This window comes from Plectropomus leopardus, chromosome 18, assembly GCF_008729295.1.
Source record: "Plectropomus leopardus isolate mb chromosome 18, YSFRI_Pleo_2.0, whole genome shotgun sequence".
NCBI classification, from domain to species: Eukaryota; Metazoa; Chordata; class Actinopteri; order Perciformes; family Serranidae; genus Plectropomus; species Plectropomus leopardus.
The window spans coordinates 11147901-11164592 of record NC_056480.1 but is presented as its reverse complement, the minus strand read 5'-3'; the positions used below and the strand labels follow the sequence as shown (position 1 = coordinate 11164592).

General features: G+C 39.5%; 1 protein-coding gene across 1 annotated transcript in view; it reads left to right on the top strand.

The window, feature by feature from the left end:
- The first annotated feature begins 109 nt into the window (after window positions 1-109).
- dennd3a (DENN/MADD domain containing 3a) overlaps window positions 110-16692 on the top strand; it is a 29148-nt gene continuing 12565 nt past the window's right edge. The window contains exons 1-19 of the mRNA XM_042506965.1: window positions 110-290; window positions 4866-4954; window positions 6030-6173; window positions 6339-6474; window positions 7557-7672; window positions 7751-7881; window positions 7977-8088; window positions 8233-8352; window positions 8540-8638; window positions 8762-8881; window positions 10076-10188; window positions 10620-10775; window positions 10941-11037; window positions 11170-11273; window positions 12367-12572; window positions 12661-12820; window positions 14002-14158; window positions 14383-14605; window positions 16420-16499. Of these exons, the coding sequence (XP_042362899.1) occupies window positions 4871-4954; window positions 6030-6173; window positions 6339-6474; window positions 7557-7672; window positions 7751-7881; window positions 7977-8088; window positions 8233-8352; window positions 8540-8638; window positions 8762-8881; window positions 10076-10188; window positions 10620-10775; window positions 10941-11037; window positions 11170-11273; window positions 12367-12572; window positions 12661-12820; window positions 14002-14158; window positions 14383-14605; window positions 16420-16499 (2358 nt within the window). The 5' untranslated portion in view covers window positions 110-290; window positions 4866-4870. The remainder of the gene's footprint in view (window positions 291-4865; window positions 4955-6029; window positions 6174-6338; window positions 6475-7556; window positions 7673-7750; window positions 7882-7976; window positions 8089-8232; window positions 8353-8539; window positions 8639-8761; window positions 8882-10075; window positions 10189-10619; window positions 10776-10940; window positions 11038-11169; window positions 11274-12366; window positions 12573-12660; window positions 12821-14001; window positions 14159-14382; window positions 14606-16419; window positions 16500-16692) is intronic.

Genomic DNA, 16692 nt, shown 5'->3' with positions numbered 1-16692 from the left:
CCCGGAAGTACAAAAGATAGAAGCTTTTATTTTGAAATTTATTATGCGGGAAATCCAGCTGACCATGGAGGTGCACTGAGTTTGACAGACCAGCGGTAAACCACACTGTGTGTGTGTCAGTACCCGTTGAATCACAGCGTACTGTAAAAGTTAGAGACAGTAATGGAGTCAGCGCATAACGTTTAGACTTTTTAACAGATTTGTGAAAGCGAGCTGGAGCTAACGTCGGCTAACTTCTCGTCGGTGTGACTTAACCGTTTGTCCGGTGGAAATGATCGAGTAAATAAAAGGTGAGTGATTTTTTAACGCTGCTGTGTCAAGAATCTCACTCGACTGGTCTTAAAAAGTCAGTTTCATGTGCAGTAGTTAACTTTACGGCACTGTCAGTTGTCAGTTGTAGTTATAAAGTGTCCTAACGTGTGTGTGTTAACATTAATGTTACCGCCGGTGACACACAGCTTGTCTTAAAGACGATTTGGTGAAACTGATACCGCATGCTAACCTGACCCAGTTGTACTGTTCGTATTCATTTGGGCTTTACGTTATAAATCTGAGAAATGGCTCACCACATCTTGCTCATTTTTGGTACTTTTCTGTGTGCCCGCCAAATCAACAAAAATAAGAAGCAAGATGAGAAAAGGCAGCAAAAGAGTTAAAATCCTTTTAATCTTAGTTTATCTTATCTTAAGTTGTATCAATAATCAAAATCTCTTTGTGTTTGTTTTATGGTTGTTTTGATCATTAACCAAGCAAGTAAAATAAGTGGTAAAACCCAAACGCCATTGTCAGTATTTCATATCTAAGCAACTGAAAGGAGAGCCAATCACATTACCAAAGATCCCACTCATCCTCTGCATAAGTCTTTAAAGCTACTACCATCAGGTCACCGCTATAAAGTCCCCAAGGCAAAGAAAAACACTTATTAAACTCCTTCATTCCCAATGACATAAACATCTTAAATAAAAGGGAATGATCCATACATTTACATAAACACCACGTCATTTTGTACACAGTAGTATATTGTAATTTTTGTTATGTCTAAATTATTTGCAATAGGCATTTATTCTTTTTCTTTTTTAGTAACACATGCTGTATGTTTCGTGTCCGAATTTGTTTAGCACTGTATGTTGAGCCACATCTGAGATGATTTTCTGTCACAATAGACAATAAAGTTTTCTGAATGTGAATCTGAAAGTAACAAGTAACTAAAGCTTTCTGGTAAATGTGGTGGAGTAATTGACAAACCTTAAGCAATACTTGTCTCTGCAACCTAGTGGAGTTGAAGTAGAACAAAAAAAATGCTCAAGCAAAGTGCAAGTACTTCAAATTGTATGTAAGTACAGTACTTGAATAAATCTACATAGTTACATTCCACCACTGCATGTCATTATTCCTTAGTAGCAGCTTTGTAGAAAAAGCAGTAAACAGTTTCAAAGACTGGCTCTATATATCATTGCTTTCTCACAGCATGCATTTATTTATTTTGTTTTTACAGGTTCAGGTCATGAGTGATTAGCTCAAGTTTACTCACACACCAGCCAAAAGCTTGTAAATGTTGGCTGCATCCCATTAAAGGGCCATGTCACTGATTTAAAGAGTTCACCCTCTTCCTGTGTCCTGCTCAATAAACACCTGCGGTCATGCACTACGTTGTTTGTGATTTACTAGGATGTAAAGTCAGAGGCTGCTCCATTTGCAATGGAAATGTAGATGAATGTGTAGCTCCGAGGTGCAAGATAGACACAGATGAATACTTAAAGTTTGAAGCTAAAAATTTAACATTGCTTACAGGTTTGAACCGAAATGAAGCCTTATTGTACAAAAGTTATCGCAAAGAAACTCAGTGGGTCAACTCAAACGTTGACCCATTTACTGCCCATTGGACTGTGCCAATTTGCAATTTAAAACACCATCTGATTTCTAAATTTAGAAATGTTTGGTGCAAGTTAACAAACACAGACAGAACTGTCTGGGCGCACAGAAATCATAGCATACTTTGCTTTAGAGGAAGCCTTCTTCTGTCCTATAAAACGCCTGCTTACCAACAACTGCTTGGTGAAACTGTTGTTGGTTACATCATAGCAGCCTCCTCTCTAAAATATATCAAGACAAACTTGTTTAAAGCATCTACATGGAGGCTACCTCCCCAACACACTCCCCACTCAAGCCACTACATTAATGTTAGGTATATTAATGATAAAGTTCTTCCACTCAGTGTTGTTTTGCTTATAGAAGTTTTGAAAACAATTTGGAGCAAAGTAATGAAGCACAAGCACTGCTTTTATTCATTCAGAAGGTGTTTTTGTTTTGTAATTGTTTTTTTACTCTCTTAGTTTGTCTGTCTCAGTCTCACATGCATGACATCTGTATTATATTAATAATATTGTGTGTGTGTGTGTGTGTGTGTGTGTGTGTGTGTGTGTGTGTCGCGTGTGTGCGTGCAGGATACCGTCCTGCCAGTTCATTTGTGTGAGAGGTTATAAAAGTACTATAATGATGGACATTGGTTGCGTTTATGAGAACTGTAATCATACACATGCTCCCACACGCACACTGGGTTTCCAAATTTAGGGGTTTTCAGTGAGTAAATGACTTAAGTTTGTGTGTGTGTGTGTTTTCCGTGACACAGCAGGGGAGTTAGTCAGAGACCCGGAATGGCCTGAAGACTGAGAGTAAGAAAGAAAGCAAGCGTGTTGAAGGTGAGGATAGAAGAGAAATGGGAAAACAAAGAAGAGGGACAAAAGAAGGGAACAAATGTGGGATGAAAGAGGAGATGATAAAGTAGAAAAAATGGGAAAAGTGGGATGGTGAGATTAGAGGGGTAGAAAGAGAAGAGGTAGAGTGTTGAAAGACATGAGAGAATGGCTGAGAAAAATTTAACATCGTGCAGTTCCTTGGGTTTTGCTTGGAGCTGCAACTAATGCAAGTCAGATGTGTATTTATGGACCTGCCAGACCCAGACAGACAGATAGACAGATTGTAGGTGGATAGGTATGTGGACTGATAAGGATTTAAAGCAGTGCTCTGTGTGGATGACATCTGAATATGGATTTGTGTACCCCAAGAAGGTGCTTCTGCACTAATGCTACTTAGATTTATTTTTAGGAACCTTCACAGGGGTGAAAACCTGGCACCTTTTGGTGAAAGTGCTGTTTCGAATACAAAATATATAATTTGTGAGATTCATGTCGATCCTTTTATTTTTTTAAACTTTTGTACTACATTATTCTAGGGTGTTTTTCCATGTATCCTCATGCTTAAATTGATTAGAAATCCATATTTTCAAGCTAATATTAAAAAAAAAAAAAAAATCTTTTCTTCCCCTGACCCCAGGTTTTGCATGTCTGTCACCTTTTTCACTGCTGATGAGTTTGCACCCCTGTAGATACCTATTGATACTTCCATCTTTACAACAAAGGGCACAGTGCTCAACTGGTGTATATTTGACGTGTACTTCTAGTGTATTTTTTAAGAGAAACATTAACCGTAGATGAGAGAAACTTAATTAAGAAATTAACCTGAATCAAGAAAAGATATCGGCCCAAAAAAATTTGATTTTGAAAAGTAAACGGGCGCATATCACGATATAATTTTGATATATATGCCAGCTCAATTGGGCTGGCTTATATATGCATTGTGCTTCTGCTTATACCTTTTCAGTCATTATCACCGTACATGAATTACTTTATGTTGTTACCAAAATGTATACTTATTGTACATTAGAGTGTATATTGTAAGTATTTTTTGTCTTTGCTGTGTTGTGTGTGATGACTGAATAAAAATATTACTACTACTACAACTACAAGTGAGGCTTGGTGAGGAAATTGGATTAGGAATACCTAAAAACCTGTAAACTAGTGGGCAGAGAAGTCAATATACTTTTGAAAATAACTGAAATTATATTAAAAAAAAAAAATTAAAAAACCCTGCAAAAATAGAGATATATAAAAGTAGCCTCAACATCAACAATTCCAGTATCACCATGTCTTGTGGGATTAAATAACTAATTATAATTTATATAACTAATAGTGTTAAAAAGCATCTGGTATAAAATGCATTACACAGCAGTAGTGTTTTCATCTTTGTTCACTTTCTGGTACTGTTAGTGGTAACTTGGTTTTCCCATCTGGGATTTTGATGACAAAACTGATGTCTGTGTGTTAGGGCACGTTAGATGTTAAGTGTTCGTGTGTCAGCACACATCTGGAGGAAGTTGCGGGAAAAGAGATTTGTCTGTGCGTGTGGGTGTGTTGTGCCTTTAAGACGTAAAGATTCTGCTGTTTTTTTTCAAGCAGATTCTATATTTTACTAATCAGATTGCTCAAGCTCTGGTTTGTCATTTGGAAAACTCAGCAATATCAGCGTCTGGTTTGGGAATCTTTTGTGAGTCATGGCCACAGCTTACTCTGCTATATTCGTCATCAGTGTTGTCAGATGCTCTGTAATTCATATCAATACTGGGTCATATTTTTGTAGCTCTTCTATCACAGTATATATATATATATATATATATATATATATATATATATATATATGTGTGTGTGTATATATATAGTGTGTGTGTGTATATATATATATATATATATGTATGTATGTATGTTTGTATGTATATGATTTTAGGACATTATGATTAAATTCAGTTTAGGAAATGCTTTACAGATAAAGCAGTGAGATCATGTCTGTTTTTGAATAACTGAGAAATAGATAGATAGATAGATAGATAGGTAGATAGACATCACAATATTATATTGAAATATAAATATGTACTTTGGTACCAATGTTGTAGAGAATTTGCTGACAGTTGACACATTTTTGTGATGATGACCTCACCTCATCTAAATGCACTGTGTGTGTGTTTCTGGCAGTGTGTATGATGGCAGAGCTCCCGTCTGGACTGCTGGAGGCATGTGTGGTGGTTGGAGCCTCCAGTGATAAACTTCGAGACATATACCAGGTATGAATACACAACACATTTACACAAAGACAGAAGCAAAACATGTGCACGGTGTCAAACAAAAAAGTCAGACAAAGTATGCAGACGGACAGATTACGACTTCAGTATTTCATTTATATCTATACTTTAACTCCTCTGCTATCAGATTAATATTGAATGGATCGTTTGCACCTGGGCAGGTAATCTCCAAAATATGAACAGGTGTACATGGCAACAGATAACACACATATTTTGAAATAGCTTTTTTCAATGAATAAAAGCTTGTGATGCATATGATAAATGCATAATAAAGTTCAGTAAAGGTAAGTACAGAATAGCCTGTAATCTTAAGATAAAAGAGGATACATTTGTAGTGTACAACAGGTAGTCCCAGCCTGGATCTGATTGGTCAGTTGCATTAAATATGTAAGTAATACCACAAACCTGCTAATTAACCATCTTTATTCATTTCTGACTTTTTTGACTTGCAAAAACACATATTTTAAGAATATTTTATATGCAGTGTGAATAAAAAAAACATAGTCTTCATGAGTCATGATTCAAATATACCAAACCACAGGTTCTTCTTATACTTGTGTATTTGTTGTACATTTTATACTAAAGTCAGTGACTTGAAGGTACAGCTCAGTGATTGTATGTAAAGATGGACAATGCCTTTCAACGTCTTTCCAATCAACAACAATGAAGCCAAAATATCTCGGTTACGGGTGAGACCATATTGCGCTTATGACATCATTTGGTCTACTTAGTAGTGATCGGGAAGTGGAGCTTAGGTATCAAGTTCCCGCCCATACACTCATCCGACTCAGTCGTAAGCAGTGCCATTTATCAAAAGCACACCGATTGGCACAGACAGCCGCCAAACATGATGTCATGCCCCCTTTTTATAGCTTTATTTGCTAACATGGAGGGGGCGGGGTTTATGACCTATACTGTGTCATCTGTCTTTATGTACAGTCTGGCATAACAAGCAGTTTATTAAGACATTAGAATATTTGTGATGATTGTTGATGTGTGCAGTGACCTCTCAGTTTTCAAACTATTTAACACTAAATACTTCCGAACCATGTCATAGCTTCACCAGCAGAGTAAATTAAGTGAACTCCCCCTGCTGGAAGCTGAGGTACTGCAGGTCCATGCCCCACCATTTGTTTCCAAGGAAACCATGATCGGACCGGCTTTCAGTCGTGTCCAGAGGAGGAGGAGCTTCATCAAAAAGGTAAATGAATTACAGCTTTTATCTGAAACTCTAAATACGACGTCATACATTGACGGCAAGTTTGAGACAGTATTTGGATGCAAGATCACATTTAGCGGGCCTCTTGGTCTGTCACATTCAAAAATAAAAAAAATCCACTATCCTTGTTTTCCCGTTTCTTTGCAGAAGAGGCGAGATCGTACTGCAGAGGCGGTGCCGAATGGAGAAACAACCAATCGTAGTGAAACATCCTCAGCAACAGAGGACATCAGCGTCCCAAAGGATCTGGACCTCATTGCCTTGCCGCAGCTCTGTTTCCCCGGTATAGTTTGTTTCCTCCGTGGGTTTATATTGAGTAACACAATGGTGACAAATCTGTTTACTCTGTAAATACAACAGTCTGTTACCTCAGTATTACCAACACGTTTTTGGGCAGTGGCTGCATCTTCAGCAACAAGTTCCCTCTTTTTCCTGGTATGCTTTGCCTACTTTCTCAGTGCATGACATTACTTGTCCAAACCTTGATTTCTAAACGTCTAACTAGACAATGTGACGATGTGACTGATCTTGCTGCACCATGGTTACCATCATGCATCACCATCTTGCCAGAACAAAGTCCCAGACCACAATCTTGTCGTAATCTTGATATGTTTACTCAGTAGCTACCGTCATTGTTCCCTATCTTGCTAAAAGTCCACAATGCAGATAGCACATCAAACCTATCCACTGGTATGCAGACTTGCACTGCCATCTAAAGGCTCGTTTATACTCCTTTGATGTACAAAAATAGATATGTCCATTTTAAACTTTGAAAACGTCACTGCCCTCATACTGCAATTTGTCCTGTATGATGGTACAGGTACAACCAATAGTTGGCTGTAGACGGTGGAGTCCATAGTTTCTGATAACAAACGAACGGTGGTGGAGGAGGCCATAATAATGTAACTTTTAACGGAGGCAGCCTTGTGGACGACAGTTGTCAGTGAGGCCATTTAATACACGGGGATGAACAGTTCTTTTCACTATATTATCAGTTTGTCCCGTTCTACCTTTTAAATGTCATTGTCGTCTCCCATGGTCGCTTGCAATACAATGCTGGAGCTTCTTTGTTTCGTCCATATCCATAACCTTTAAGAAAACTTGCACAAATTTGGGCAAATAAACGCAGAGTACTGATAGCAGGCTCCATCTGTGTCTGTATACGTATCAAACATTGAGCATAAATAAGCACTTACCTTCCAACCGCGTGTTTCTTTTATTATACGGACAAAAACCCGAGTTTTCTTGTCATTATTGTGATTTGGATGTTTACGTGAGCTGCTTTTTGACATGAACGCGACACACAGCTCGGCTCAACTCTGTTCAGACATGTATCTTGAGACTTTTTGGTTTCCACTTATGTAGGTGGTCTTCAGTTAGCCAGTGAGCAGAGAGAAGACAGTTATCACTTCCTGGTTTTTACCGACCTGTTTGGGAACCGAACCCATGGAGTTGTCGTGCAGTACTACAGAGCTGTACAGGTACAGACACAAACAGAAACACATGTTGAATCCAATCAATGCAGACAGTTGTTCCTCATTGGCTGTCTGCTCTGTCAGTCCTGTCAGGACGGTTCTATCCAGAACGGCCACAGGTGGACCTCATCAAAGTCCCGTCTCTATACACCCTTTGCTGTGTGTGTCATCTCCAAGTTTCCCTACTACAGTGCTCTGAGAGACTGCTTGTCATGGTAATAATTTATATTAAACACATTAAATCAGTCGATAATCTGACCTTGGTTTTAAAGATTAGGTGACAAGCTAATCTCTGTCTCCTCCTTCTCAGTCTCCTGGTCCAGTTGCGGCCAGCAAGACAAGCGGACCTTGAGGAGACAATAAAGGAATTTTCAGCCAAGCTGTCCTTGGTCCCTTTGCCACCTCCTGGACAGCTACACGTGGTCAGAAAACACTTTCTCCTCTCTGTCTCAGTTGAGACATCTCTCATTTTCTCTCACCCTCACTCTATCTGTGTTTGCCTCTCTGTGTGTGACTAATTTCAGTTGCTAGAGCTTTACAGTAATGTGTGCGTTTCTGTGTTTTAGTCCTTCATTCTTCGTCCCCTCCACGTGGTTCTTCCATCAAGGGAGGATCAGGACAGCCCTGTTATTGACATCGACCTGCATCTTCCTTTCCTCTGTTTCACGCACACAACACTACTTCAGGTAATGCAGAATAATCACAACATACAAACACGAGAAGAAGTCATAAAGTGATGTAAAATATATTTATTTAGTCACATTAAGGTACTTTGACTATGTTTATGGGTCATTTTTGAAGAAATAAAGTGCATCCTTAATATAAAAAAAAAGTCTATGATTGTTTAACCCTACGAGGCCCATCTCTCTCTAGGTGTTATCCTGTCTCCTCCAAGAGCAGAGGCTGGTATTCTTCTCTGCTGACTGGGCCAGACTCACTCTGGTCGCTGAGAGTTTGCTTCTGTACCTGCAGGTCAGTGGAGCAGGAACATTGTGTCTTACAATTTCAGTAGAAAAAATGTTTTACTTTGAAGATATATTCTGACACTTCCTCTGTCATTTTATCTGTCATGTGTTCCTTTGATATCTCTTTCAGCCTCTGTCCTGGCAGCAGCCCTATGTTCCTGTCTTGGCTCGAGGAATGCTGGACTTCCTCATGGCTCCTACGGCCTTCCTGATGGGCTGTCACATCAGTCATTTTGAAGAAGTTGCTGCTGTGAGTACAAAATTTTGCTGACTACAGACTGCCGTATCAGCATCGAGGCTTGACTCTGGTGTTTGTTTTCTTGCTTTGGGTCAAGTCATGTCAGCAAATCTGACTTTCTTGTTCCAATATGATGAGAGCAATGGTTTAGGATTTTAGCTTAGTTGATTAAAAGTTAATATCCAAACTGTTATTTTTCCCTATAATAGGAAAGACATGACACTATTATGACTGGATTGTGTATCGTTTATTAGACAGCAATGACTGTTTAAAAGTAATAGTCAAAGCCAGTGGAATTGATGAATAAATATTAGGGGTATAAGAAAATATCAATACACTTGAATATGGCAATACTATGTTTTGTGATACTCAATACTCAATAATCAAAAGTTTGCATGTAAAGATTCTCGATAGTAGCTAGTTTTGTGTCATGTTTTCACCACTAGCATTGACAGGTTTGCTAAAAATTTGATTTTAATAATCGCAATATATTGCCTCGCTTACAGTATTGCAATACCTTGAATCGTAACCCCAGGATCATGATACATATCATTTTGCTGAATTCTTGCCAATACACAGCTCAAATAAATACATATTACTTCAGTTACCCCCTATAATGTTTTGCCTATTTCCCAGAGAGCGCAGAGCACTTGACAAGATAGTTTACATCAGATCTATCGTTATATAACTCAGGATTGTCAGTTACTGTTTGTAAACACCCTCGCTAGTGAAAGTAAAAAATGAAAGCCAACCCCAGAGTCACTGTTATTTTGTGGTTCACCTCGCTATATTTACCTTTTTATCAAGTCCCGATCTCACCTGAGTGCCGTGGAGGTACACACCCATAAATGTTCTGAACACAATAAGTAAGAAGAAAATGCGAAAATCCAGGCAGATGGCAAAGTCCCTGCAAAAAAATGCAAATTGCTTGTGTGCATTGAAAATGACGAGTCTATTTGCAGTTGTCTTGTTTTAGTTAACATGCTGCATTTGACAACTGCTGATTCTCCGCTGCGTTCATCTTTATTCGGTGTCTTACAGTAGCTTAGTTAACATATTTAACAGTAGCTGTTCTGTTAGTCTGACAGAGCAGGGCACAGTCTGATTGTGATGAAATGAATTGTACCCATTGTACTTACAGTACATCCACGTGTGTGTGTGTGTGTGCGTGTGCGTGTGCATGTGTGTGTGCGTGTGTGTCTATAGGAGACAGAGGAGCTAATTCTGGTGAATGTTGATGATGGGAGTCTGTATGTGTGTGTGCATGTGTGTTACCTTGATATAAAGCTCTCAGCTGCAGCCAGAGGTATAGTTGGTAGGTCAATGGTTTCAGACCATGATGATTGAATAATGCCATCATCAACAACCCCCAGACACACACACACACACACAGACACACACACACACACACACACACACACACACACACACACGGACACACTGTAAAAGTAAACTGCTGGCTGTAAATTCTCTTCTCTTCACTTCTGTGAGAAACACTATATTTAAAAGTGTACCAACTTTTTATGGTGCAGAATTTAGGTTTTACTAGAATAATTTTGACACTGAAACCGACAGCAGAGCCTCACGTCAAAGCTGGAACAGGTTTGAAACCAAAATTAAATCTCCCTCCTAAATACCTGCTAAATCAAATTACAAAGGGAACAAAGTCCGAACGACTGAGTTAAGTAAAAGTTCTTTAAGGCCAGTCTGCAGGGTTTCATGCTTACATACTTAGTGTCTGTGTGTGTAGGGCAGAGTGTCTCCAGCTTCACTATGACTTGGAGATGTGTCATCTTGGAGCAGGCACTGATGCTAACGCCCTGCGATGCCAACGCAGAGACTGGCAGACACGCCTCAACACGCAGATACAAAACATCGCTCTGGAGCTAGTGGTCAACATCTTCAGGTAACGCTCTGTGAGCAGTTTTTACAAATAATTGTGATTGTAGGAAATAAAGTGGTAATTAGGTAGAAGTTAACAACACATAATACATAGACTAATGTTAGTTCTTGTTTTCCATATGCTTTGTTTAACTGTTTTTCTGTCTGTCATTTTTCATCACTTTGTCAGGGGTGTACAGGACTTTTTAAACCATGAACACAGAGTTTTTAACAGTGAGGAGTTTCTGAGGACCAGGGAGGCAGCAGACCAGCCTTTTTACAAGAAGGTTCTGCCATGCATTTAACACACACACACCACACACACACACACACACACACACACACACACACACACACACACACACACACACACACACTGACAGTCTGTGCTGTATGCTTCTCTTTGTTATTGTTCCCAGGTGTTAGAAACGCATATCTTTCACTCATTCCTGCGAGACAGGCTGAACAGGAAACGGGACACCTTCAGCCGAATGGAGCAGAGCACACGTAACCATGCACACAGGTATGACGCTGGTATGATGTCATAATCGGGGGACAGAAACCAGGCACCTCAGAGGGGACAAAGGTGCAACCTAAGCTGAAAAATTGCAGTTGCTGCAGACTTAGAACATGTATATTTCGAAATTTGTGATAATACATTTTAAGGTTACACATTAAGTGAGAATTCTCAGCTCACATGAAACAAACAGTTTGTGAAGCCTGCTACTGATTTTCGGGCTGCCCCAAAGTTGTTTTACTTGCTTAACCTGGTTGCAGTGTTGACATCAAGACCACTTAAACAGAGACCAAGTCATGACCAAGACCAGAGTGTATTGAGACTGAGACAAAGCCAAGACTTTAAGCGGTTGAAACCAAGTCAAGACCAAGACCAGACCAGTGCAAGTCACACCGCACAACACACTTACAATAAAATATGGAACATGTAAACCATCGGCTCTCCTTAACTTAACCATCTTTATTTAACACTCAGATTATTTAAGGATATTCACAAAGTTGTGGTTTTGTCTGGTCACGATATAATCTAGAGATTAAGTCAAAATAATGTTGAGATGCAATAAAGACCTTCAAAAAGTGAGATCAACACTGATCTCAGATGCTATAACACTGCCTGGGAGAGCTGAAACAATGAGATGATCAACAGTAGGTCAAGTTTTAACCTGGAGAAAAGCATTTTTTAATTCTATCACCTTTTATTCCCAAGTGATTAATCTACTGTCAGAGAAAATAATTGTCAGATTAACAGGGGGCATCTCTAAAAGCAGGGGTAAAAAAACAGATTTTATTCAGTTCTTATACATTTCCATTTTGCTGAAAGAGTGAGAAATGCACACAGTGAAGGAGACACTAAGGTCCTTTCTCAGAAATGGAAGAAGCCTTCAGGTGATAAGGACACTCATAAATTGAATAACTTGTGATTTTTTTTCTATAAACATAACGCAAAAAATAAATCATCTGGGTTTGTTAAACACAACAGCCCTTTAATTGATAGAAATATTGACAATGATCATAATTACACCTACTTAAAACTTAGCGATGTCCTCCCTTTTAAACACGACCTCAACCTCACAGTGTGTTTCTTTCTCGTCTCCCCACAGGAATCGTGCGATGACGGAGACTCCTCGGCGTCCTCTCATGTCTGATCTGTCCAGGACCGGCTACAGCAGCTACGCCAGCCCTAACGACAGACTGAGCAAGAGGCTGGGAGCCAGCCTGCCTAACCTGGAGCAGCATGGCAACGACACTGTGGCCTCCATCAGCTCCACCAGACCAGCCTCGCTCAGGAAGATGACTCCTGATATTGGTCAGTACTAACGGAGGAAATAGATGAATAGAAAGCACAAGTCAGTTAAGAGTCTAAACTATTTAAAAAGTACTCTGTCACCTTCCAGGGTTGAAGTTTCATCAGAAAGCAGTGAAGGTTTTCCGCCTCCCAGAATTCCCTCCTCCGCTGGCCTATCATTACGTCCAGAACTATTATTCTGACATGGTTTCTTCCCTGGGGAAGGCCATTAATGCGACACCAGCTGAGGAGTCTGCTCTGCTGGCCAGGTACTGTGAGGATTTGCACTGTTTATTATTCACCTGAAAAAAAGTTCAATATTTAATATCTGAATAAACTTTAAATTGTTTCATTATCAAGAAATGCTGATACAGCATATAAATATTACTTGTACAGTGTTTGCATGTGACCCACTCAGATTAATATTAAGTTTTATTCCCTGAACCATGAATTCTAGATGGTGACTCCCTCACTAACCATCTTCTCAGAAATTTAATATGAGATAAAAAAAAAAAAGATATTGCCTGATTTGCTCACTTAAATTAGGACTTGTTTGCTTTAGCTTCTGTTTAAACCTCAAATCTGTTCATGCAAATCTCAGAGAAACAAATTTACTATTTTCTACTCTGTTTGTCTGAGACTTTTCTGTCAGATTTCCTGCTGAGTCATAGGTCTTACAGTAAACTAGAAAAAACAAGTCATGTTTCCATGATTTGAGACATTTCTTTAAACATTCACGCTGTGGTGCGTGACTGTATTATTCTGTGTGAGTAATTTAGAAATTCACTGGAGAATTGTTCTGGGCTAAGTTTGACACTCATTAAAATAACCTAACTCATTGAACCAGATCAAAACCTTTTTAATGCAAATAAATAAAGTTCCTCACAGATTATTTACATCTTGAGTAAAAAAAACTGACTTGTAGAAAAGTGAATGATCCTTGCAAATAGAGCTGGACCCGAATGTGTGACTATCCAGATATTTGTTTGTTTGATAGGTATTTGGTTTTCAGTTTTCAGATTTGGATATTTGTTAGTTTTTTTGTTTGTTTTCACAATGCTTTGTAAGGCGTTGAAAGCCATGGCCAGTAATTTATCCACAATTAAAAAAATTGTTGATAGCTAATATTTCACAAAAAAATGCATAAATAAGACTTCAATCAATCATAAATAAGATTGTTCAACCAATTCCCTTAGGATTGGAACATGTATAAAACACACCAAAAACGATGTTTAGTAACAAATAATTATACAAACAAAATTACCGCAGAATAACAGAAACCTTAAAAATCACTGCCTTTATTTAAACTGAAAGACATGTATTGCGATGCTAATGAGAGCAGAGAAATGTCTGACTTGAGTCCTTCGGGCTCCAGAGCTCCAAAACATGGTTTTCTGAGACAGACATACCTGTCAGACATTTTACTCCACCTGTTTATCTGTCTTTCCAGGTACCACTACCTGCGGGGTTTGGTAAACACTGTGTCCAACAGGCGTCTGGATGCACTGGAGGACTTCCAGAGTCTTTATAAGACTGACTCGGATATCTTCCCTTCTCAGATGGTTAAGTCGCTGGTTGACTCTCTGCCAGAAGCTGAACGGCAACAGGTCAGTCCATCATGAATGAGGACACTGTTTTATTCTACTAATTGTAAATGGTGATATCTGGATGTACTTATCTAGATTGCATCAATTGCACCTGATCGTATATATTGGTCACGATGAATTAAAGTAACCATACAGTGGCTGTGTCAGAACTTGTATGACGATTCTAATGATTATAACCGCATAGAGTTAGCACTGTAATAGTAATCGACAGAATCTCTCCACAGGCAGACAGACGATCAGAATTGAAACGCCTCATCAGTCGGGTCAAAAGGGACCAGGAGCGGGAACGTGAACGCAACAGCGAAGGGCACGAGGAAGGTGCTGTGAAGCGCTTCCAGCTGCCAAAAAAATACATGCAGCTGGAGGAGTTTGTGAAATGTATCCAGGAGTCCGGCATCGTAAAAGACCAAGGAACCATAAATAGACTCTTTGACGCTCTCACTGTGGGTAAGTAGTGTAATATACTGCATATGTGTACATGTACGTGCGTGTTTATACAGTAAAATTCATATTATGTACTGTAAATGCAAATTTGTGTGAGCAACTCAGACTTTTTTCCCCCATTTTTTTGATCAAGCAGTCATTCCTGAAAAACTTTTCTCAACTCCAAGGCGTCTTTCACTGCCTCAGCAGGCACGCATGCATGCACGCACGCACGCATGCACGCACGCACACGCACACACACACATACACACACACCCCTCCCTCCCTCCCCCTTTTTCCAGGCAAACATTTATTCCTCGGGTTAATCATTACCTCACCACTTCTTGAAGAAAGAGAGTTTGTCATGCAGGGCTGTTTGCTGTTTTGGGTGTAACCAGGGCTCCAGTGGTCATTTATGGGCATCTAGCTGTTGGCTAATGGTTAATTGAAAAGTTAAGGACCCCCTAGTCAAAAATCTGTTCCTATGTTCACATCCCCTAAAATGTTGGACCTTGATGTTACTGACTTGTTTCTGCACAAAGTTTGTCACTAGGGAGGTGTTTTCCCATTCCTGTATTGTAGGATGTCTGTCCACTTCCCTAATATCAGAGATTTAAATGTACACTGGGCGAGCTATAGTAAATACATCAGTAATGTGACAGCCAATCACTGTCTAATGCGATAAACACATATTAATGGAGGAAAAGACTTTGACACACACGACATTAAGCATTCTGATGAAAATAGCTGCATACAGTATTTTGCTATTAATCCCTTTAGTTTACATTTTAGAGGATGCTCTTGCACAGAGTAGAATTAAACACGAAATTGAGTTTATACATTATCAAAATTAGGAGCAGCCAGTAGCAAGGTCGTGCCAGCAAGCCAGCAGGAGAGCCGCAGTGACCTGACAACATTCCTGTGATCTTGGATTGGTAAAGGCATGTAAACAAGAAGGACAAGATATTTGAGTCATAAGAAAGCTATGGACTGACTAATGAGGAATATTTGTTTTGGGAGTTGGGTGAGGGGGAGATGGGGTACTTTTTCAAAAGCTGAGATTTTGGCCAAAATTGCCTGCTGGAAATCGTTCTTTCAGGAAGAAAGGTTGGAGTGCAGGCTTATCTTTCCCTCCATATTATGTTATTGGAAAAAGAAGAATTCGCATCCTGCCGGGTGTAATGAGCAAACATAAAGTTTTCCTGTCCTCTTTTGGCCTGCAGTGGTGAAAGAGATAATGAGTTTTTGATGCAATCGGCTCTAAAGTCCCACTAGAGAGTACCCTACCTCACAAATCACTTTAATTTGGTTTCATTAAGTCATTGTAGAGGGATATTTAGACAGAGGTCAGCTGAGACTGTGGACAATATGAAGTAATTGTCCTGCTTTGTTTATTTTGAGCCCTAATGAAACTGAGTGAAAATTTGATAAAAGAAAAAAAAATTCTATTAAACTGTGCCCTTCACTGAGCTGTACTGTTGCTCAGTGGCCATTAGCAGAGGGCTGTGTATGTATGGGAGGTTGGTTGGTTACGGGAGAGTGCACAGACTGTGAGCTGTATGTAGTCATTGTTGTAATGTACAGCGAGGACGACAACCCCCAACTGTTGACTCTGCAGCCATGCTGGCAGATTAGACTGCATAGAAAAATAGCTGTTGCCAGATCTTTGTGTGTGTGAGAGACAGTATGAAGCCAAGCATTTCCATGTTGCTCAGTCAACCATTTCCAGGTAAATGAAGATGAAAATATAGTGTCTAAATTTAGTGTCCCAAGTCTGGCTCTGCTGAAGCAGTAATGCTGGAGACTTAATGTTGAAAGTGCGTGTTTGTTTATTGCAGGTCATCAGAAGCAGGTTGGTCCAGAGTTGTTTCGAGTCTTCTACACCATCTGGAAGGAGACTGAGGCGGAGGCACAGGAGGTCTGTGTGCAGGTTTTACTTGTAACATACAACTTTAAGGCCCAAATGTTGAACATACACTCAGTTACAGGTCTTTTCACAGAGTGCAATGAGTCGTGTGACGTATAAGGGGAAAATCAACAATTTTTCACTTGTCAGCTGATCATAATTGAAATTCTAAGATTATTTTACCTTTGCTTACAGGAGTACAAAC